Source organism: Caloenas nicobarica, chromosome 4, assembly GCF_036013445.1.
Source record: "Caloenas nicobarica isolate bCalNic1 chromosome 4, bCalNic1.hap1, whole genome shotgun sequence".
Lineage (NCBI taxonomy): Eukaryota > Metazoa > Chordata > Aves > Columbiformes > Columbidae > Caloenas > Caloenas nicobarica.
In genome coordinates this window covers 73087734-73111468 of record NC_088248.1, presented here as the reverse complement: position 1 = coordinate 73111468, position 23735 = coordinate 73087734, and the positions used below count along the sequence as shown (strand labels likewise).

At 45.7% G+C, this 23735-nt stretch overlaps 1 protein-coding gene across 6 annotated transcripts in view; it reads left to right on the top strand.

Annotated features, from left to right (window-relative positions):
• REEP1 (receptor accessory protein 1) overlaps positions 1–23735 on the top strand; it is a 67351-nt gene that overhangs the window by 15730 nt on the left and 27886 nt on the right. For all 6 annotated transcript variants that reach the window (XR_010606089.1, XR_010606088.1, XR_010606087.1 and 3 more), the window contains exons 2-5: positions 10867–10939; positions 14031–14107; positions 16111–16231; positions 17822–17935. Coding sequence is in view for 3 of the 6 variants with exons in the window: in XM_065633165.1 (XP_065489237.1) it covers positions 10867–10939; positions 14031–14107; positions 16111–16231; positions 17822–17935 (385 nt within the window). In the remaining 3 variants the exon portion in view is untranslated. The remainder of the gene's footprint in view (positions 1–10866; positions 10940–14030; positions 14108–16110; positions 16232–17821; positions 17936–23735) is intronic.

Genomic DNA, 23735 nt, shown 5'->3' with positions numbered 1-23735 from the left:
CAGCGATGCCGCACGGTTAATGACACAAAGCCTTATGCTGTGAATATGTGGCTATAGAGATAAGGGGAATCTCGCTGTTCTAGCTCACCAAAAATAGCTGCGCAAGAGAATCAAAGCAATAAGTGTTTGTAAATATTGTTTTCATCTCCCTAACCCCTGTTTTTTAAAACTCTTTGCTAATGGCAACCCGGTCTGTGTTAAGTCCCAGAGTTAGGACAACGTGGTACAGTTCTTCACTTCCCTTGACACTCAAATTTTGGTTTGCAGGTGGCTCAGTGAGGTTTGTGCTACTGCAACAGCTCATTTGGCACAGGCTAAAAGGAGCATCTTCAGAATCCTGTGACATCTATTATTGTCACACCATGACCCCAGCTTAGCTCCTGGGCGGGGGGTACCACTTGCAAAGGCAAGGGGGTGGTGTGGCTGAGCAAGAAGGTTCTCCAAGCAGCAAGGAAAAGTCTCCTTGCCTGTTCTGTACCTCGGAATGGGTGCAGTGCTGTTTTCTTTTAGGTCTCGATAGAGGATTTGTTTCCTAAGAGGGTTCACCAGCAGGTTGAGGAATGTGGTTGTTCCCTTGTGTTTGGCAAGTGTGAGACAGTGTCTGGCAGGAGCAGTGTGTCCCATTTGGGTCTCCCTGGTGTAAGGAGGACACCAGCAAAGTCCAATAAGTCCAATGGGAAGGGTAAGCAAACGGGTCCAGAGGCAGAGATACTAAAAGTTTGACCACATGGGGCATAGAGCAACTTGGTGTAAACTCAAAGTTGTTCTGTTTTGGATTAAAGACTTGTAGACATCTCTTCCTACCTAAATTATTCTGTGATTCTAGTCTAAAGGACACATTTCTATTCCTTATATTACATTCGCTGTTCTTTGACTTGCACAGTATCCAGTAGCACATTAAATGATATGTCACATAGGTTTTACTCTTTTTCTTTTCTGATGGGAGAGTGTGGGCAAGAAAGGTGTTCACAGTGGCTTGGTTTAGTGTTGATGGGCTTTTTTAATATCTAAGGTGCTGTTTGTTGATACAGGCAAATATGAGCTGCAGATTTACACCTGGCAGGAGATGGGTGCTGCTCCTTAGGTGCTGAGTGAGTCTGGTTCCTCTGGAGTCAACCCTGGAGGACGTTCTCTTACTCTCAGTGACGAGGCTCCTTGGCACAGAAGCCAAGGTGCTGCCTGTCCCCTATGGTCTTCAGGAGAGCTTCAGGGTATTATTTAGGCTCTCCTACATACTGTTTTTTATCACTTTTCCTATCACTGGGATTTAGGATTATCCACTAAATGGTCATTTTTCTTCTAATTTATTTTAATTAGAGACAAATATTTTTTACTGGTAGTTGAAGCTGAATTCAGAGGTGCAGCCAGAAGCCTTAATTAGTGATCTGTGGCTTCAGTCCAGAGGTTTGTGTCCCTCTGATCCTCTCTCCTTTGTGTCTAGGTTAGACTGGAGGCTGGTCTCTATCAGTTTAGCTCCAGCTGGAGATCTCTCCCTCCTTGTTTATCTCAGTTGTACCATGCATTTCATCGAGATGCTTTTATTAGCCACATAAAATGGAGGGATTAAAATGGATGAATGAAATGAGAAAAGACCCTGGAGGAAAGAACTCTATTAAATTCGCACTAGAAATCCTTGTCAAATGCGTATGAGAAGAGACTAGAAGTCTGTCTTTTTCATACTGTGTGGCAGTATCTTATTTTCCTTTCTTTCCTTTTTGAAAAGAATTATGCAGGTCCTAGGAAAAAAAGCAGGTGCTCAGCCCCTCCCTAAAATGCTGTTAAATGCTTATATAGAAGAAATACCGGTCTGTGTCTGTGGGCCATAAAAAGAAATGTGGTTTGCGTGGCCTGTGAACTCCCCGCAATGTCGCAGCTGTTATATATAGCATGTGGCATTCTGATACCCATACTAATGAAAGCGTTAAGATGGTCTGAATATTCTGAAGTTACCTGTAGAAACATCTTGCCTTAGTTTTCCTATGCTCTTGCTTTAGAATTGGAGTTGGAAACTGGGTTCTGTTGATGTCTCTGACATGAGCTTCCTGTATAATTTCAACTGGATCTCACTGTCCTTATCATTTAAAATAGAGACAAAACACTAATGAAAAAGAAATAATCAGAAATCAATGGAAGTGCAATCGGCTTTGATACTCAGGTCACTAATATTTACAGTGCACTTTGAGATCCTTCTTTGAAATGTGTTATCAAAATGAGAAGAGATGTTTTAAGAGGTTTTGTTTGTTTGTTTTTCCTTCTTCTCCCTGCACTTAACTAGGATTAAATACCAGCTCTGGAACACAGAGGTAATGACTGAGTTGGGTCCCACGTATTTTCGATGTGGCTGATCCCTCCAAATGTTTGGTCATCTAGTTTTTCATGTTGAAGTTGTAGAGTCCTCAGAGATCTAAGAAGTTCCTGTTGGTTACCGATGGAAGGAGTTATGCTGTTTATTGTTCATTTACTGGCTTGCTTTTTAAATTCTATCAGTGAATTAAAATATTCCTTGCACTTAGTTAAGCACTTCTAGTAATATTCTGTCCCTGGGAAGCTGAAGTAACATTAAGGAGGTCCCATGTTGCAATTGATTTGGATGAGCTTTAGTTTAATTTATTTTTTTATTCCTGTTTTCTGTCCCGTGAATACAACACTAGAAATCTGAAGCTGTCTTTCTGTGAGGAACAGGCAAACAGGAGCTCTTGTGTTTCTTGCCGTCTCCTCAGCCAGTGGTAGCACTTATGGTTTGGTGGTGAAAGACTTCCAAGGCCTTGAACTGAGTTTTAGGATACACACACTGTAGGATTATGCTCTAAATTGGGATTCCTGTAGGTGTTTACACTTCCTAAAAGTTGATCCACATAGCATCAGTTAAAATAACTCCAAAATAATACTTGCAGCACAATCTTTGTGGTTTTGTATGAAAATCAATGCAGAGCTTCTTTGTTGATATGCAATCCATTTTTTTAATACCTTTTTTAGCCTAGAAATTAGTTTGGTTAGGTTATATGTCTCTTTCTGTTCCTTTTTGTATCAAGAGCCTACTATAAATCTGTAGGCTAACTCACAATACAGGTTTTTAAACCATCTGTCATCTCTGGAATATAATGTCAGCGCTTCTAAAAAAGCCTTTTTCCACATAAACATCCCCCTCTCCAGAGTCAGGAAAAGCAGCCCTTCCCATCTAAAACATACCATTTAGTTTTCAAATTGCCCTTTATTTGTCTTGGAAAAAAGACATCGCTTTCAAAGCAGAGACTATACGGTCAGTACCGGGTAGGGAAAACACGAGGGGCACGCAGATGCGAAGCCCTGCCTTTGTGGAGCAGTGAAGGTCTGACCCAGTCACATAGCAGAGAATGTTTTCTTCTCTAAAAGGCACAGATTTTATTCCCCTCAGTGTCACGCTTTGATTAATTATTTGTTCTCCCCTGAAAGGGTCTGAATGGGAGGAAGCTTGGTGCCATGGACGGCTCTCTGTTGCGGTCCCACTGAGCCGCAGCACAGAGAAGGGAGGAGCAGCAGCCAGCCAAATGCCTCCGATGTGGCCGACGAAACACTATCTCTTGCAGGCAGCTGCTGGGAGCCTGGTGGCATTTGCCAGGCACAACGTTCCTATCGATCCGCAGCTTCTCACCGGTGGATCAGGGCCCCTCACCAGCCCTACATGCTCTCCGTGCTCTCCGTGCAGACTCTTCCTTTAAAGCATTGCTTGGGGGGCAAACAAATTCCCCTTGCTCATCAGCAGCCCAGCTCTGCTGGGCCAGGCAGCTCCACTGAACACAGCGTGAAGTAGAAGAGACCAGCTTAGTAAGTCATCTACCTGCAATAAATTTGCTTCCTAAAATAGCTGCGGAGCCATGGGGTGTTTTTATAGCAGCTACACAGCCCTTTTCTGCTCTGAAAGAAGCATTAGCTTGTGTGTCAACTGATGCGGTTCTGCCTGAGTTTGGCGACAGCCTGGAACAATAAATCTGCGAAGGGTGAAGTACCCGCTTAATCTTGGTTGGGCTTTAAATATGATACTCAAGGGCATCAGTGTAAATATCAGCCCTGTGAGACCCTTCACTGCTGGTGGTTTTAGTAGTCATCAGGTGCATTATCTTACAATCCAAATATTTTCCAAGGTCTCCCCATCAATAGTGTTGTTATTTTAGCGTTTCTGTTTTCTGCTTATAACAAGAAGTGGGCACGTTTGCCTTCTTTAGACAAGTCTGGGTGTAAGATATCAACGTGAGTGAACGTAATAGTTGTGTGATAGCTCCAGGCTCGCCAAGGCCACTTCCTCCACCCGTCCTCCTTGCCACGTCTCTTCACGTGTTTGTGCCTGGCCGTCTTCCAGCTCCCATGTCAGGAGTGCCCTGGCTGAGGGGGAAAAAAAAGGTGGTGTCAACTGGAGATGAGTGTGTGCTGCTTTGGGAGGATCAAGGCTGCTTAAATTAGAAGCATCAAGGACAGCCTTTGCTCCTGCTATTTCTGCTAGAAGGACAGTCAGGCATCCCTTCACCCTGTGGTTTCACCAAGAGGAGCGATTAGGTTTCGCCTGCCGTTAGGTTATGTGAACCAAGGCAAAGTGCGCAGTCTGTTCTGTAGTAGCCTGGCTGAGAAGCTGGAGGTGGGCCTGGATGCAAAGTGGAGCTGTTAGACACTGAGCTCTCCTGGGCCTGCCCTCTGTTTCCCGGGCGCTGTGGGTATGCCTGGTGCTGTAGACGTACTCGTGAGGACAAGGTCTCACCAGCCCAGACGAGCTAAGCAGGTCACACACCGAGGAGGTGGGGAGGAATGTGTCCTAAAGCAGAGGGACATGCCGGATGACTGTTCAAGTGGAGCTTTACACCTTGTTAATACCCACAGAGACGGTGTGTGACTGGCCAAGTGACATGGGCACAGCTGCACGGGTTTAGGTTGGACGTTAGGAAAAGGTTCTTCACCCAGAGGGTGCTGGAGCACTGGAACAGGCTTCCCAGGGAGATGTCATGGCCCCAAGCCTGACAATATTCAAGAAGTGATTGGACAACACCCTCAGACACGTGGTGTGAATTTTGGGGTCGTCCGGTGCAGGGACAGGAGTTGGACTTGATGATTCTTGTGGGTCCCTTCCAACTCAGGACATTCTATGATTCTATAACCCTGCAGGCTTGTTTCATTCCAGTTGCAAATGGAGTTTGAGGTGAGCCTGATCTGTCTCAGGGGTGTCAGGGCCGGGTGCTTTCCTTGGGGGATGTTTTTGTGTTTTTGTCACTGAGGCACCATGTGCCTTTGGTATTCTGAGAGTGTATCGGGGTGTCAGGTTGGCATGGCTGGGTGTCCACATCTCCTGGGTCCCAGGGTGGGGATGGCATCAGCTGTCGCCATGAGGGTGACCAGGCAAGTTCCCGACGGCCCTGGAGCCACCGTGCAGGGCCTATTCTGCTGCAAAATGACCACAAAGAATCTGCAGGAGCCACCTCCCAGGGAATACCAGCCCGAAGCCTCTTCCTCTGCAGCTGATGCTTCTTCCACCCCAGTCCCTTCTTGGATATCAGGCATTTGGCCTGTCAAGAGGCTCACATTAACCCTTTCCTTGAACTCGTGCGCTGCTCATTTTCACTTCCACAGCTGTTGGATTTAAACTGGGAACCTTTGATGCAAAGGCAGTTGTGTTTATTTTTAATCTGTGGCGCTGCGCGAACGTTAATTAGGACTGATAATAAGGAATGCAAACCTATTGGCACCCTTCTCGGCGGTTTCAGCGAGGAACGCTGGCGTGGTGACAGCTCAGCTGCTGCTCTGTGTGGAAGAAGCACGCACAAGCCAGTGAACACGTTGAGGAAATAGGAAATATTTCCACGATTGCTAAATGTGTCCATCTCTGTGAGCAGAAGTTTGCCATCTTGGCTGCTGTGTGCCAATGATTTGGAAACGTTAGTTATTTATGGGCAAAATAAGGGCTGTTCTATTTGTGTTGTAGTTGTACAATGTTCTAAATGTTTGGGCAGCCCAAACACTGCTGGTGGCATGGTAACTAGATGAACAAAACTGGGATGGCTTGGGACATGGACAGCACCATGCTGGTACATTTGTTACAGTAGGTTACCATATAAAAAAATACCCGTGTGGTTAAAAATACTCAAGAGAATGGATATGCAGGCATTTCTGGAGGTAACCTGCATCCTGGCCAGTACTGCTGAGAATTGCTGAGACTAGTTCCATTTATTTCAGTGGCTGCTGTACAGAATGTGAGGGTTAATTTTACAGGTAAATGGCTGTAGGACCAGGCCCCTCATGAGGAAGACAGCATCACCAAATCATCAGAACTCGAGACATCATGTGAGACCCTCCCAGGACCTGGTACCAGCTCCGATGCTCATCCCCAGGCTATAATCTAGATGCTATTAGGAATATTGTCACATCTGAGTCAGCTCGTGCTCTGTGATGGTCAGATCATTGTGTCAGTGAATTTGGAGAAGGAATAGAAAGATACAATAGCCAGGGCTGGCTGTGGCTGTACTGGTAAGCGGAGACAGAAGGAGGTTTGGTGGTGGCGCAGCTGCTCCCCTGGAACATGACGGAGATTTACTAAAGAGGAGCCAACAGTTGCTTTAATATTCCCCTGCTAATCAGGAAACTCCACAATATGGGAAGTTTCATCTTTTACTGTCTCATTTAGTGGTAAATTTGAATAATGAAAACGAAAACCAAACCCCAAATCCTATGTAATGTAATTATACAAATAAATACAGTTACTCGGTTCCATAGATTACCTCCTGGTGATAGTGAAGGTTTCTCCCTTCCTTTTTGTCTTTGTTTTCTTGATTCAGTTGAACATCCCCTTACGCTGCATCAGGATTAGGAACAAATAACCTCGGTTATTGGTCTTTGCAAAAGCAACATTTACAGTTGCTCTTATGGATCATCCCCAGTTCATTCCCACACACTTTCATCACCGTTCTCCTTTCCCCTTCTGCCTCCGCTGTGTCCCTTTTGACAAAAAATGACCAGAAGCACATGTATCGGTCCGGACTGGGGATTGCTGCTGTTGATGTCTCTAATAGAATTATAAGATTTTCAGCATTAATCCTTATCCTGTTCTTTAGGAAGACTAACCTTTTACTTAGATTTTTGCCTCTTGTTGCACAATTAGTTGGCTCTTCAGTGATTTCTTTACAGCTGCTGTTTCGTCCTTTTTCAAGGCAACTGTAATTGATGTAGATCTCCAGCGTGGAGCAGCGTAAGAATTCTTAGACTGTTGTTATTTCTTTAGTGCTGCCAGTGAGATTTCCCAACTCACCGATGAATGTCACTATCTCCTTGCCTTTCCTTGTACCCTGAGGGTGTGTGTTTGTTTTAGCGCAGGCTGTGGGAACACATCTCTGTAGCTTTAAACGTAGCAACTACTACATCAAGCTCTGGGAGTCCCTGCTTTGCTGATCAGGATTTCTGCTTCTGCACAGAGGGTAAAAGAGCCAAGGCTTTCCAGGGTACGTAGCTTGTTCAAAGGAGCTTTGACAGATGGAAATGGGTGGGGAATGGGTTTGACTCTGTATTTGTAGCCTGGTTTCCTAAGGAAATGAGGCTTAAGCAGTCTGTTTTTCCACTGCTGCTAGCTTTTGGATCCGGAAAGTGATTGTGGCCAAAATAGATGGGTCAGAGAGGTCTCAAATACTAAGTTTCTACATTATTTATATGAATTAGCTGCTGGATGGGAGATTATCTCATAGCAGTGTCCACCAGGAGGTAAAAGCTGTTGTGTTAACGCCACAGGTAGGTTGTTAATTTAGCTTGCCAACTGGTGGGCACCGATTGCACGTACCATGGAAGGAGTCACAGCACATGTGGTTCCCGGGTCAGCTGGTGGGCATGGGAGGGGACCGAGTCTGTGATTTTGGGGGTATGTGGAGGAAAGCTGAAGTTCCTATGGTGTGATTCAGAGAACATCAGTTAGAACTGCAGTGTTGCAGAAGATTAGAGATGAGGAGAAACCGGGGAGTGGCGTTGGTGGAATTTGTGTGGTTTGGGCTGCTGCCCCTCAAACTGTGGGGTGTCAGGATAACTGTCAGGGAAGAGCTTGTTTTAGAGGTGAAGGGCTGATATGCAATGGAGGAGCAAGGAGTGCAGGAGCTCCAGGGTATGGGAGAAGACGTGCAAGGAGCAGCAGAGCAAGAAGCTGGTGGCACTACAGCCATTAAAGGAGAGAAGGGACTGAGGTGGGATGTAAGAAAAAAAACAAACCGACAGTAGTTCGGAGCAAAGTTTTTCAGGCACTGGAAGGCAAGGAGAAGAATATTACTTCAGCTTGATAGGCAGGGGTGTAGCCTCTGTGTGTGTGTAAGAGGCAGTGGGAAGAGGTTTAAATACTGCTACATCCAGGTGGGGCAGAGATCCGTAAAGCACACAAGGGAGGCTGGAAAGGAGACTTAGACAAGGAATGACTTAATGGTTTTGGGCGAAGGGACAAAGAATCAGTCTTTGGTTTATGTATAGTGTGCAGAAGGAGTCTGAACGTGGAGATGAAGGAAGGCAGGAATCAACAATAACTTTACACAGGAAGCATAGATGAGGGGGAAGAGAGGTGTATTGTCTTCGGCAGGGGACAGGAACCGAGGGAAGAGATAGAGGATTGATTTGTATGTTCAAATTAAATCAATCGTATTCAAGCCTGATCCAAAGCCCAGTGAAGACTGGAATATGCCCATATGCAGGTATTTGTCTCCTAAACCCTGAATATGCTTTATAGAAATGCCTGAACATCTTTTATCTTCCATCTGTAGGGTGTACCCAGAGGTTATAGTGACTCCAAGCCACATAGTCAGCTACAGCAGTGACAAGACTGGGATCCAACATTCTTTAAACCAGTTTTTGGTCGGGTAAACTATAGCAGTAATAAATGTCCATATATGCACACAACATACTGCAAGGCAAATCAATGAAACTCTCAATCTCCAAATTAGGGAGAGCACATCACCTTATTAACTGTCTCTTGCTCTGCATATGCAAAAGTATTGCACAGTTTCCTTCCTTCACAGGAATCTTTTTCAAGTGTTTATTGTCTGCAACTTATTATTTTGTAGTGATCCTGTAAACCCTTTTCTTCTTCAGGATCCAGTTACTTTCTGTTACTAGCACAAACTGAGGAAATGGGCATCAATCACTTAGTGATTATTTGCAGGAAATAAAAGCGTGAGATAGCAGCCAGCCTGGGCCAAGAAGGAAGGACAGAAATGCAGTACTTTTTATAAGCAGAGCCAAAAATGTTACTCATGTGCTTGGCTGGTAGTTTCTGAATATTGTGGAGCTTTCTTCCTTTTGTGGACTCAAACTTCTTTGAATTAGGTCCTGCTACCATTGAACTCTGAGGGAATATTTGTTATTAGCTTCAGTGAGAACAGGATCTGTGTTTTCTTCCTTGCCATAACCGATGTTGCTGTTTGTTAAGATACTGCAAGGGACAAAAAAGCATTTGATTTCCCAGAACCTTTCCGAGCATTCGTATCTAATTCCTGCATATAGCACAGCCCCTGTGGGGGAAAGAGGTTCAGAAATGACTGTTTCCAGCAAAGCTTTTTGAAGCCAGTGTGAAGCCTCTGTAAAATCTGTTTTTCTGAAGTCTGCATTGTCCTTCAGGTTTTGCTAAGCCATGCTACAGTAAACACGATGAATAGCAGGCAAATTGTCTTCGGTCACTGCTTTGGAAATCAAGATGTGTGGCGGCTCACCCCATTCTTTCACAAATATCTTCTTGAGCTACGGGAAGTGCGATGGTACAGCAGATCCCAGAGTGTTAATTTTTAATGTCTTACGTACATAATGGACTCAAGTGTAATTATGAGTCCCACGGCACACAGTTGCTACTGGCAGGATGGAAAAGATGACTGCGGGTCCATGTGGCTCCACAATTAGGGAGTGAAACATTGATCATTTCCATTCCCAAGAGCAGTGAAAACAGCTGTTTTATAGTTGCAAGCCAGTAAACACTCCCCTGCAATCTATTAAATTCAGACTTTGCAGCATCATCCTACTGCATTGAATAAAACTGACTGAAACCTGGGCAAGGCAAAGTGGTTTTGACAAGCCTATGCTTATGTCCAGAATAATTGAAGTGAATGAGCAGCTAGGCAGTGATGCAGAGAGGATTTAGTATAAAAAATTCTTGGTTTTTTTCTGAGTAGTGCTATTTTTAACTTATGGATCCTTATTTCTTTCTTACATGAAATCTTGAAGCTGACAGCATCCTTTTCAGACTTGAAAATGAAAAGAAACTGTGAAAGAACAGTAGAGCTGGGATTTTTAGGCCTGATCCTGTTGGCATATCTTGGTGGGCAAATTCCTTCTCCTTTGATGAGCCCAAATGGACTTTACAGTCCATTTGGAACAGTGCAGGGCTCTTCTCTTTAGCCCGTTTAATATAAGGCCACAGCATTCAAACCCTTGCGTGGGTAGAAGGTGGATGCTGCTTTACTCTGTGACAGTTTTTCACAGTATTGAATAGAGGTGGAAGGGATTTTATATAAATGATTCTCATTTCGTCATGCCTCTGAAAGCAATGCTCGTATATTCCTGGTGTCACATTAGATTATTTTGAAATCAGATTTTTAATTTCCTTTTAAAAATGTGGTGGCCTCTTTTGTTTGTTTTTGTTTTGTGTGTAAGTCACAAGGTACAGCTATGGAAGCCATTGCAAAAGGAAAGTCAGCCTGAATTCCTGCTCTTCATTTGTTTCTCTGAATTCAGTGATGCAAAATCACTCCTGTGACTACTTAGTGCACTCAAGCTTAATCAAATCCTAACACTTTTTACTAGTGCAAGAAGCACATTTAACAGATAGGAAAAAAAATCTTTCTCTGTGATGGGAAATCAATTTAATCCATTTTTTGTTTGTTTGCTTTTTTGCAGGCTTATATTTGGCACTCTTTACCCCGCGTATTATTCTTACAAAGCCGTGAAATCAAAGGACATCAAAGAATATGTGAGTAATGAGGTTTGTGGCTGTGCTGCAGGGTTTGTTTTCTGAGGTTACTCCTCACCACGTTGTGAAGGTGTCACCTGTATTCTGGGACAGCTTGTAAACCAGTGCAAGGAGAAGACTGGCCCGAAGGTGGGCTGGGTGATCGCTAGGCTAGTCTAAAATAAAGAGACTCAGGTTTGTGCTTCTGGCTCCTCTGCAGAGCTGATGTGCACCTTGACAAATGTCTGCTATGTCTCTGGTGGCGCGAGCTATATACAGCCGACTTAAAAGGTGTTTGGCATCCAGAGCTTTACGTGTTTTCCTTTTTTTCTGAAGAGCAGCATAAATCAAAGCCTTTTCAAAAAGCCTTGAAGGTTTAGCTGCTCATTCAAAACAAGGATCAGAGGAGGCATCTAGAAGCACATACGACTGAATCCTCGGATGGAAACATCCTGCCCTGTGGAGTGACCTATTTACAGGCAGGTCTGACAGCCGAGTGTGCTGGCTTGTCCTTTTGCTGAAAAATCTTCCCTGGTCCCCAGTTTCTAAAGGTGTGTGGGGCCATCAGGGAAAGTGAAATGTGGGAGAATCAAAACCACTTGGGTGCTGTTGGGGTCCTGTGGGATTTGTAGCGCCTTTCACAGCCTGAGCTGTGTTAACTTCACTGAATCTGACTCAGCCTCCAGATCTCAACTCTTCATTCCTCTCAAGATCTCAGGGATAACAAGCCCCTGTTCCCCTCCAGGTAACAGCGTAGATGGCTGTACCATTAAGTCCTCAGTGCAAGCTCGAACTGGGACTCACTGTGGCCGCTGAGATTTTTCCTTTTTTTCAGTCCCCTCCTTCAGATAATGATTTTGGATATTTCGAGAATCATAAGGATTACAGAACACATCTTAAGGCAAAATGTCCCTGCAGCCCTTGCACAGCTGTGCTTCTCAAGATTTGTATTAATATACCCTTTGCTTGGAAACACTGAGGATGTGCGTTAGCATCCCCAAGCAGTGTCTGCCACTGATACTTAACATTTCCATAGTCCCTTTCTGGAAAATATTTTGTTGAAGGGTCCAGTTCCTGCTGGAAATTCAACTGCAAAAGAGCAACTTGCATCAGACACATGAGGTCATGACCCAAATGTGGGAACAGCTGATCTGAGACCTGGTCTGCACTTATGATTGTTTTTCACTTGAATATACCAGTTGTGGCAATACATCCATTAGGGATCTGATTGGGGAAAAAAAAAGTCGTTTACACTGACACGGTACAAACCTTCATTTACTAGTCAAAACTTATATCACTGTAGTTTATTTTTCTTCTTGTTGCTAATAGTCATTTTGATAAATGATGTATTAGACTGATCCAAGCCCATCTACACCAGATCTTGATTTATGCTTAAAAGTTTTTCCATCAGTAATATCTAACTGAGAACCGTGCTGGCAGTGAGGCTTTGAGGGAGTCGTGACTATGTGAAAAGTCTGGCAGAAGCTGCCCTGGGAAGACAACACACTTGGGCATTTGGCAGTACCATTCTACTGCTGTAACACTAAATAAAAATATACATATAAATATAAATCCCGGGGGAGCAGTTATATAGGTGGGTGACAGGTGTTCAAGGAATAATTTCAGTACTCATAGGGAGATGGAGGGAGACTATAGGGACTGTCCCCACTGGATTGGGGAGAAGGTGGAACAAGCCATGTCAGAGCTGGTGAGATCCAGATTTATTGCCTCCTCCTTCCACCCTTCCCCAGAGCAGCACCTGGTGTAGGTGTCTCTCTTCCACTGCCTTCTTTTCAGCCCTCCCTTATTCTCTAGTAGTTATCTCTGCCATAGGTAACATGGTCCAATTCTCTAATTCTTGGATTTTCATGGATTTTACTTCCTTAAGCTTTCTAATATTCCAGCAAAGCTGCTTAGGGATCTCCATTTTCAAATATAGTTAATTACACAATAGTTTTCAGTTAAATTACCAGCTTTTGTCTTACCATCCCTTTTCCTTTGGAGAGACATTCTTAAAACTGTTTGAACTTCAAGTTTTACAATTTTACAATGGAAAAAAATACTGAGGGAGAATAAAAGGTTTCTCTCTCATCTCTAGTACTCGGAAATTATTCCTTACATCATCTTTGACAGCGCCGCAGAAGAGGAGCACCACATCACTTGATAAAAATCACTGCAAGTGCTGATGGCGTGTGACAAATACGTTGTTTATTTCCATCCCAAGAAGAACCAATACTGCATTTAGCTGTGCTTTTAAATGCCATTTAGTGCTCAGTCACAAAAATCTCCAGATTCCTGAATTACTTATACTACAGTTTCCCTGACCAAGTCATGGTCCCCAAAGGTTCTTTCTGTGTCTGTTGCTGTCACCACAGAGGACACTGTCCATAAATCACCCACCAAGCAGTCCACCCCACGGTGGAGTTACCGTAGTTGAACACAATGACAGTGCAGCATGTGCTTTCACTGCCAATATGTAGTAAAACGTGCTCACCTAAGCCCCAGGGAAGGGATTTAAGCTGATGGACTTGCCCTTGTCACTGCAGTGGGCTCAGGGTGGGGATGTGAGGAGACACCTCCACTCAACCCATGCACACTAATTCAATAAATTGCAGTGAGTTGATTGTGCTCCTGAGCCCTGGATCATGGGATGGGCAGTTACCTCTTTTATCTCTGCCGGGCTAGTTTCCCCTGCCTGTGGATAATACGTAAGTATAATGATTACATTTTGTCTTAATTGCAGTGTGGCCAACACCCAAATATTAACCTTTGCTATTAGGAGGAGACAAGTGAGATTTTTAATGCAATGGTCCTCTGCTGGCCGCTGGAGCTTCCTCTGTAGGGACAGAATCAGGCTGCTCTTCTTTGCCTGAGGCCAGTCCTAAAGGCTACAATCTTCCTTCCCAAGGGCCTCTGTGGAAATCTAATGTGTTATGTGCTGAGGTGGGGGGCGCTCTGGCATCTTCAAGTCTGTAGTAATTGTAAAGTATGCAGCGGGGGAAAAAATAACCTTTTTTTTAATCTGTGAGAGCGATTCTGTGCACTTGTTCCTGCAAGAGATAGTTCAAGGCCCTTGGGGAAAAATGACCCGGCTACTGTTTTTGTTTACCAGGTCAAATGGATGATGTACTGGATCATATTCGCACTCTTCACGACAGCAGAGACGTTCACGGATATCTTTCTTTGCTGGTGAGCACCAGATGGGAGAGGGTTTTTGGCATGAAATGGAAAGCACATGGAAATGTTTGCAAGGGGAAAAAAGGGGCACGAAGGTGCGCTGCCACCTGAGCATGGGTTTAGCAGCTTCAGGTGCACAGAGGTATTTTGTCTGGAGGAGCCATGCTTCCTTTCTCAGTGCTGTCGTAGGAAAAGCAAGAAAGAGGATAGAACTGCTGAGTGATACCTCCTTAGTAAGAAATCATTAGAGGAGTCTCGGCCCCCTGCCTGTCAGAAAGAGGCGCACCTGATTGTGGAGCTGGATGCCTGCAGAGATCTTCGCGTAAACAACAGCAGCTTTAGCTGCAGGCACAGTTCTAAACTTGCCTGGCTATCTCCTGCAGTAAATACCCAGTCTTTAGGGATCAGGCAGAAACAGCCCTGCAGCACAGGATTTTGTTTGTAGGTTGCTGCGTGGCTGGGATGTTTTGCCCGGCCCATTCCTGGGTAGTGGTTTGATGAAGAACGGTGATAGCCCATAGTGATGGGGGCTCTCTGGTGCCAGTGGAAGGATTCCTGGTGACCACTGTCAGGATGAGAGCACAGAGATGCCCAGTTATCTGATTCAGAGGGGCAACGAAGCTGGTGAGGGGCCTGGAGCACAAGTCTTATGAGGGAGCTGGGGCTGTTCAGCCTGGAGAAAAGGAGGCTGAGGGGAGACCTTATCGCTGTCTACAACTACCTGAAAGGAGGTTGTAGCATGGAGGGTGTTGGTCTCTTCTCCCAAGTAGCAAGTGATAGGACAAGAGGAAATGGCCTCAAGTTGCACCAGAGAGGGTTTAGAGTGGATATTGGGAAAAAATTCTTCACAGAAAGGGTTGTCAGGTGTTGGAACAGGCTGCCCAGGGGAGTGGTGGAGTCACCATCCCTGGAGGGGTTTAAAAGGCATTTAGACGAGGTTCACAGGGACATGGTTTAGTGCTAGAGTTAGGTTATGGTTGGACTCCATGATCCTGAGGTTCTCTTCCAACTGAAATGATTCTGTGATTCTGTGATTCTAAATTTGGATGCTCGGGTTTGGAAATGTTTGTTACTTAGTTGCCCCTTTTTAGTAAGGGGTTTCTAGTGGAAACCAGTGAGATCAGTAGACTTCAGGATGAAAATTTAATGGTAGTGCATGACCCTCACCTAAAGCCTGTTTCACCATAGCACTGCATGCCTCTAGTGAGTCCTCCAGACAAAGGGAATCTGGGCTACTTGGCAACATGTCAGATCCATTGAAAATCAGATAAAAGACGTTATTGTGTCTCTGTGTAATTTGCATGCAGATCTACCTCCACTGTGTTCATCTGGAGCTTTGTTTTTCTGGAGGATGTATTATGTGGGTCTCTCAGGAGGAATGACAGAGGGTTTGTCCAGCCTGTGAAATCAAGTATGCTGTAGGGATCCTCAGCGAGGTGGAAGATCAACCTGGCAAATCTATGCTCAGAGTAGAGCATTACAGAGGCCTGTAGAGTCAGACGTGGGTGCAGCGTGGCCCTGCAGGCTTGGTGGCAGTGCTGTGCTGGCACAGCAGGGGTCTGACTGGGCTGGTGCACAGCTGTCACGGGGTCTCTGTGCTACTCTTGCTTGCCCCTGCCTACAAAGGATAGTGTTGGTTGTTATCTTAAATGCAGAAAGGCAGAGAGATGAAAAGTGCATAAATGTATCAATGAAATACTGATTTGCTCCTTTATAATGACTGGGGATGCTATGAAGGCAGCATCTGTGCTCTTTGCATTTAGAAAGCTCCTCTTATCACATAGCAGAGTCTCTTCCAGACCATTAAATCAGGGCCCTGATACCCGAGTAAAGATTTACCCACATGCCTAGTTGAGTTGTGTGCCAAGGAGAGTGAATGTGGTTTGGTCTTTGAGTTCTTTGCTAAGCGAAAGCTGCCCTAAGCTAGACTGGCCAGTCCCTTCCTGTGCCGAGTATCTCTAATTAAGGGCAGTGGTTAAATTGGGAGCAGACACTAACAACTCTTTTTCTTCCAGGTTTCCCTTCTACTATGAACTCAAAATAGCTTTTGTAGCTTGGCTGCTGTCTCCATATACAAAAGGCTCCAGCCTCCTGTACAGGAAATTTGTTCATCCAACGCTGTCTTCAAAAGAAAAGGTAATCACAGGTGCCCGGGTCCTCTCTGGGTAGAGCAGATCTACAGTGTGTTTACTCCAGTCTTCATATCACTCATTTTCATTGAGGGACTGAGAGCTGCTGATTCTCTTCCTCTGTCATTTGATCATCTCCTTTTGATGGGCGTTTTTGTTCTTTGTGGTTGTTTTGTTTTTAAATACTGGCATCTGTTCAGCGCACTCACATTTATTAACTCATCTTTGTGCACTCGAGAAGTTGGGAGGGAGGGAGATTAAAAATACCTCCTGGAGCTGCTTTGCACATACAGACTGAATATAGCTGGAGTGCTGTGTTGTGGCTGGATATAACAATTAGAGAAACAGAGTCTGGCAGCCAGGGCTCCTTAACTTTGTCCCCAGCTCTGCCTAAAACATGGTGCAGCAATGGGACAAATAGCCCAGCCTGTCTGAAATGGGCTTAGTAAACATTTACCTGGCTGGGAGATGCACAGCATGCTGAAGTAAGGCATGTAGCGTGTGAGGTCCTGGCTTCAGAAATGTCTTGCTCAAATTCATGGTGCTAATTTTGAGGAGGGACGTTACAGCTTGGATCACTTGCCTGCCTAGGAGATGCCTGTTGCTATGAATGGGATGTTGTCAGGTGAATCCATTTGGCTCATGGGAATACATGGGCCAAGGATAACTGTCAGTCATGTATCAACATGCAAACTACCAAGAAGTTAATAACTGTTTCCCACATTGGCAGCTGTGGAAATGAAAAATGTTTAGCCACAGGCAGTGCATGAACAATTGTATCTCAGTCCTGTCCGAGAAGGACAGTGGGGATCAGTCCCATCTCTCTGCTTTCTGTGAACTTCTGCTTACACTTCTCACAAGTAGTGCTTGTGGATTTTGGATTGCCACCTCTTATTCACAGCTTCCAGTCCCTACTAACCCAGCACATCCAGTAGCTGTGTACTAGAAGATGTCATCCATTGTCATCCTGATCCCTGTGTCTTGAGGGAGGGAGGGTGAGGGCAGGGATTTTCATAACTATTTCACTGTATATTAGAACAGCATCGAAGTCCAGAAGGTCTGGACCTACCAGTTCCGTGGGCATGTTGAAGCTGGACACTGCAGTGATGTGCAGAGATATCTTGCATACTTCTGAGACCACTAGTCCTGGACCCAGGGCAGCAGAGCTGCAGCTGCCCAGTGTCATAATCTGATTCTTTTCAATTATGGGGCAATGCAATTTGTCTTTAGGGTCCATAGATTGCCAGTGGCTTCTGACACACCGTGGTCCATTCTTCCCAGGTGGATGTGTCTGTCTTGCTCCCAGGACCTATTGGTGGTGGTTGCACTGTGCAAGTGTATCCTAACTTTGGGTCCCAATCTGCCATTCACAGAATAAAGAGTTCCCAAAGCCTGCAGTGGGAGTTACTGCTCCCCTGCAAACCTTTCCTCTTTGCAAACGTTGGCTGTGAACTTCTCTTCAGCCAAGGTGGAGGAAATGGAGGATGTCTGCCTCCATAGAAGATGACCTGGCCGTGCCAAGAGTTTGAGGCTGGGAGCACTCTGAACTTGTTCTTCTTGTGCTTTCTTTTTTTGTTGTTGTTGTTGGCTGTGACAGGAGATCGATGACTGCCTCGTCCAGGCAAAAGACCGGAGCTACGATGCCCTTGTGCACTTCGGGAAGCGGGGCCTGAACGTCGCAGCCACGGCAGCTGTCATGGCAGCTTCAAAGGTAAAGGTGCGGGTCAGGATGGTGACATTGGCATCTCATCTGCATCCATCGCCAACAGCAGCCACAGTGTGGAGGGGGAGAGATGGTGAGGGCAGGCATTCTCTCAATGATTTTTTTGTCATGTCTCCCAGTGTCCCATTCACCAGACACACAGGTGCCTCTTGGGATGAAGACAGTATGTGTCCATCTAAACATGAGAAACTTCTTTCCTTTGAGGTGCCAGAGCCCTGGAACAGGCTGCCCAGAGAGGTTGTGGAGTCTCCTTCTCTGGAGACATTCAAACCCACCTGGACACATTCCTGTGTGATCTGCTCTGGTGAACCTGCTTTAGCAGGTGGGTTGCACTGGATGATCTCCAGAGGTCCCTTCCAACCCCAACTAGTCCGTGATCACAATGATTCTGTGATTCTGTGTGGTACCTAGTGAACCCATAGGAGGCTGGAAATGATGGATTAAGACTAGGGTCTGCCTCAGGCCGCTGAATGTTACATTTTCCGTCAGTACCTGGGTGACAGCATTAGCAATTCTGTTCATCACAACCTGTAATCTTCATTTTTACTGTCAAAATAGAAGCATGCTTCCTTGAAAGATGCTGATGTTAGGTGAACACAGTTAATACTCTTTTTTAGTCAGCACCTTCCGTGGTGAAGGGAAAGGCCATCTGCACCCCAGTTTTTCAATTGTTGTGCTGAGTTGTTGAGAAGTCTAGAGGATCTAGTGACCTATAATTTGGGTACTGACAGAAAGTGGACGTGATCTGAAGTTCATGAAGGCTAAAAGTTCATCTGCAAGGCTTGCACATAACATACCTGGTGTCTAGTTCTCTGAAGATGTGTTTATTTTGAAAGTGAATAGGAAGTGGCATTAGTTGCTTTTGGAGCATGAGTAGATACTGGATGAGTGGTCTCATCTGAGGAGGTGTATCGTATACTGTCTTCCTGGCTTAGAGCCAGAACCAGAAAATAGCTGTTATCTCTGTTTCTTTGCTTGCATAAAAGCTGCAAGGACTTGATAACTGCATTTTGTGGTCCTGCTCTCTGGCCATGGATTATCATGGCTTAGGGTAGATGCACGCAGTGACTACACCCTTGCATTCTGGAGGCAAGACTTGTATAAAAGATACGGCTTTCATGTGGTCAGACACAGTCCCTCTTGCAAAAGGATAATAGAAACATATGGGCAAGGTGGGTACTGGTATTAGGAAAAATGGGTGAATGGAAGTTGAAGGAAATTATTTACCTCTGTCAAGTGCTTTTCATATGACCTCAGGCACATCATTTTAGTATGTCTGGGTATTACCTTTTGTAAAAATGCGTAATACATCCTTTGGAGGCCAAATACTGTGAAGTCTATAAAGCATGTTGAATGCAAGGTATTACAGAAGTGCAGACCCCCTGGGATGTGCTGTGCACACGTAGGATCACAAATATATGCAAAAGCTAAATCCTGTTCCAAAGAAAAAACAAAAATTGCCTGCTTTTTCCCTGCCAAGCACTGTGGAGGCTGTGGCTGTCAGGCCTGGCTCAATTCTTCTCCTGAACTGTTGCTCTTCAGTGGAGAGGCTCTGCTAACCCAGGGACTGCTGGCTAATCCTAACCTGGACTGAAACCTGGGATAAACGTGGAGCTAAGGCAAAGCCGTGTGTTATATGCCCAACAAAACAACATTTGTGTGATGCCTCCATGACACTTAACACTTTTACTGATACTATGTAAGCCTGAAGAAGTCGCACCATGGACATAAATAGGCTCTGGGAATGCGTGTTTTGTAGCACTGCCTGTGTTCTGAGCCCCTTCCTACAGGGTGCTGCAAACTCTCTGCGCTAGAGCTGTTTTTAGGACAGAGTGAGAAGCTACCTGTGCATCCTAAAGAAACTCTGACTCCTGTTTGGGGAGCTGCTGAATATGAGAAGCTCAACAGTAGCCCAGACCCACAGCCCCAACCAGTTCATCTCAGCACTGCAACAGTGTCTTCATCAGCTCTTCAACCTGAATAAACGCTCAGAACCACAGTTTTTCTTCCCACTGTTCTGTTTTTCTGGTGTTTTACTTAAGAATCTCAGTGCCTTGAGCTGTGGCTCCGGTGGCAGTGGGAAGCTGAACAGAATGGAGAAGAGTCTCCAGGGTACAAGGAAGCTGTTGTTTTGCGTGAGTTAATGAAGCTGCCCATTCAGTGCTGGAAGAAAGCAACTCTGTGACTTGTGTAGTATTGTTGTATGGTACATCTGCCAGCCGAACTTGAGAGAAAACAGATGAGGTATTGCAACCTATAAATGGACCTGTGTCTTTCCTTTGGGGAGGTGAAAATGATCTATTGATAAGCTTGAGAGGTTGTTATTGGATTGATTGACTGATTTTTTTATAACAAAGCAAGGACTCTTCGTGCCTTTGGTTCAACCTTGACATGTAAATTACTCTGAATATGTGAGGAAAAATAGGACTCCTGGCTTCCTTCACCACTTTGGCATGTGGCCTCCAGCGGGTTGTTTGCTTCTGTGTGCCTCAGGGTGCAGATCCAAGAGACGGCATGAGCTTGATCTGACAGCTCTTCTCCTCCAAAATGGTGTAATGCTCCTGTTCGTGGTGCATCACTATGCACCAGCTCTTTGGACCTCCTCGGATTACCTCTAATCTATCAGAAAGCTAATCCAGAAAGTGGAAAAATGGGAATACTGTTTTTTGAGCCCACGAATGTGTCATGAGTGCCTGAGCCAGCACAAGGGAGGGGACAGAACCGCATTGTGAGGAGTGTGGTTGAAGGAACGAAAAGTAAGATCTTCCCTTCCTGGTGGTGAGAAGGAGACAGTTTAACTCTGCTGCTCATGGGACCACACCTGTAATACATTTACACTCTTCATGGTGTAATGGTCAGGAATGGGTAAAGCAGCTTCTGTCCCTGCCCTTCTCGGACTGAATTTATTGTCTTTTGGGTAGGGAGAGCTGAGTGGCTGTGATTTACAGCCCGATGTATTGCAGTACAGAAGTGCTGAGCTGGGGTTCCTCAGGTATTCGGGATATGAAGTGCGATGGGTCAGGTGTGGACGTGTCTGCATTTAGCTGTCCCTGCTGCTGTGAAGGGAGCCTTTCCAGGAGAGCAGCGATACGGCTGGTAACAGCTGTTGCCCTGGTTTTCAGCTGCTGTTAAATATATGTCAATGACCTGACTTGCTCACTTGAGAAGGAGGTATAACAGAGCTAGATTATCCTGCGTGAGAGAACTTTAAATGACTAATTATCTGGAAAACACTTTGAGCTGACAGATGCCAGACAAGACTGCAGTGCTGTCCTTGGGGGGAAGTTTCCAGGAAGGGAGGAAAGAGAATACAATTTCTAAGGCTTATCCTGACTTTCCCAGTGCCAAGGTTAGCCTGTGATGAGTGTTGCATGTAGATGGGAAAGTGAGCCCTAAACACATTCTTTGAGTTTCAGCCTTTAATGGATTGTATTAAAATTGGAACCTATAGACGTGACCATATATTCAGGAGCACTGAGCTCCTGCAGCTCTCATGGAAAACGTGGCTTCTACCAGCAAGTGAATGTGAGGATCTGTCCTATTTCCTGCTTCACTTGAATTGATGAGTGAGGAAAAGATGGTTTTGTATTAAGAAATGGACCCTCTGACTTTGCAAGTCAGCATCTTCTGGTGACAAAGAGAGAGGCTGGGCTGAAAGTGTGTTCTGTACAGACCTGTTTTCAGTAAATTAGCTTAAATCTAAAATCTCCTGTACTTGGAGACATGTCTCCCACTGTGCACAACCCTGTCCTTTCATTTCTCTCCGAGTTGTGGTAATGGATCTTCTTGTGTTGCACAAGATCTGTCACAATCTTTTTTCTTTCGTGATAAGATTTGGGCAAGGCCCATCTCTTCATTCTTCTTATCCATTGAGCAGCACAATCTGCTGCTCTCCGATTTGTGTGTCACAGGCTGCTACTTATATATTTACCAGAGGCTAAGACGCTGCAAGCTGTGCACAGCCACACTTTCCTTATCTCTGCTCCCCTGACCCTTTCCCCTTTCTATCTTAAATAGCCCGCAGTTTTAGTTAGCCAAGTGCGGGCTCGTCTCCCTTCCTCCTGCTCCTTTCCCCTGCTCTGTTTTGGTTTGAAGCCACAGTTGTGCTAAGGCTGGCACAAACGTGTGCCAATTCATTTTACAGGCTGAGGAGCTGTCAGTGTCCCAAGCACCCTGAGTCTGCCCAGCTGGCTCACTTGGGTGTTTTCTCTCTCTCCAGAGAGTCTATTTTTGATGCTCTCTAAGCAGAAAGGGCATTGGATATCTGGTCTTATTACCCCTGCTAGATGCTCAACACCAATCTTTTCCCTGCCCTCAGCAGCTTGTGTCCCCACCAAGGAGCATAATCTCATTTGGGGCTCTGTAATCCTGTCCTCACTGCTTTGTCATTCTGTCACATGCTGTGACTTCAAGTGGGTCTGTCCTAAGTGGTGGGATTAGATGACCGGCCAGTAAATCCTGCAGCTTTTTGTCGGTTTTCAATTAGTTTCAACTAGTTCAGCCTTTCCTCCTTCCAAAGGGCCCTGGGCACTGTCCACCACCTTCTTTCCAGCAGCGGGGCTGTCAGATGGAGGCCTGGGCATAACTGGGCTTTTCATTGGCACCAGTCAGGTTTTGGTGTGAGCGGCTGGACGAGTGTGCGGCTGCAGTGAGGAGAGGGACCGATGGCGTGGAGGCAGCAGCAGCCTCCCCCAGCACACTCATGTGTCCTCCCTTGCTGTCACCGTGCTCCCAGCACTTTCTCATCCTCCATCTGTCACCCTGAGGCTTCTGCCACTGCTGCCTTGCCCTGTCCCCAGTCTCCCACCCTTTTACTCCCTGCTTCTCTTCCCAAGACCCTGCCCAGCCCCGCTGTTGCCTCCCCTGTATCTACAGCCAGTTTTACACTCTCTCCCAGCTCTCCGACCCTCTCCTTCAAGCTCCTGGGTTTCCCAGATCCTGTTTGCATGTATCCTTATTTCTTACCCCGAACAAACCAGTTCTGCCAAACAGGCCAATGTCTTTCCCCACCCTCAAGACAAATCCTGCTCCCAACCACTTAACCATCCCCAGGCTGCAGCCTCAACTCTGCTCTTCAAAGGAGAGCTGCAGAAAACATCTGACAGCCAACAGGTCATCGTAACCCAGAGGTTTCTGATAATGGACCTTCTTCTGCCCTCCTTCTGCCCTCCTGTGTGTAGGGCAGGGACTGTTTGCACAGCAGCTGGTGCTGTGGCCCTTTGTGTGCCCCTCGGTACATGCACCTTTAGGAAGGGGAGCGGGGCGCATATACTGCTGGCAGTGGGCACAGTGCCTTGGCAGGAGATGATAAATGAGGTGGAGTGAGCAGGCACGCATGATTGGTATCGATGAAAAGCTTGTTTGTGCCTAATAAGTCTGAGAAACAGTCCAGGAGCCTTTCATGCGTGGGGAAATATGGCTTGTGGTGCCGCCAGAGCTGGCAATCACTCTGGTTGTTGGTTAAAAGGACCAGGCATGCAGATGAAAGCAGGAGGGTTTCGGGATGTGCATCCACCTCCTTAGTGTTCAGCAGTACGGCATCAGCAGGTCCCAAATTGCTTCAGCACACAACCACCTCTCTGGTCCAGCATCGTCACTTCCATTTCCACCTTTGGGCTCACCAGCCCCTGAGGGGTCGCAGCTCCGCTACTTTAGGGTCCCTTAGCCCAGGGAATTTATTGGCAAGTTTCCCATTGTGTTTGCTGCTTTTTAAACCAGGGCACTGGAAGGGAAACACTGAAGGTCATTTTGATTTTATCCTCTCTAGTCAAACAGTATCTTTTCCTTC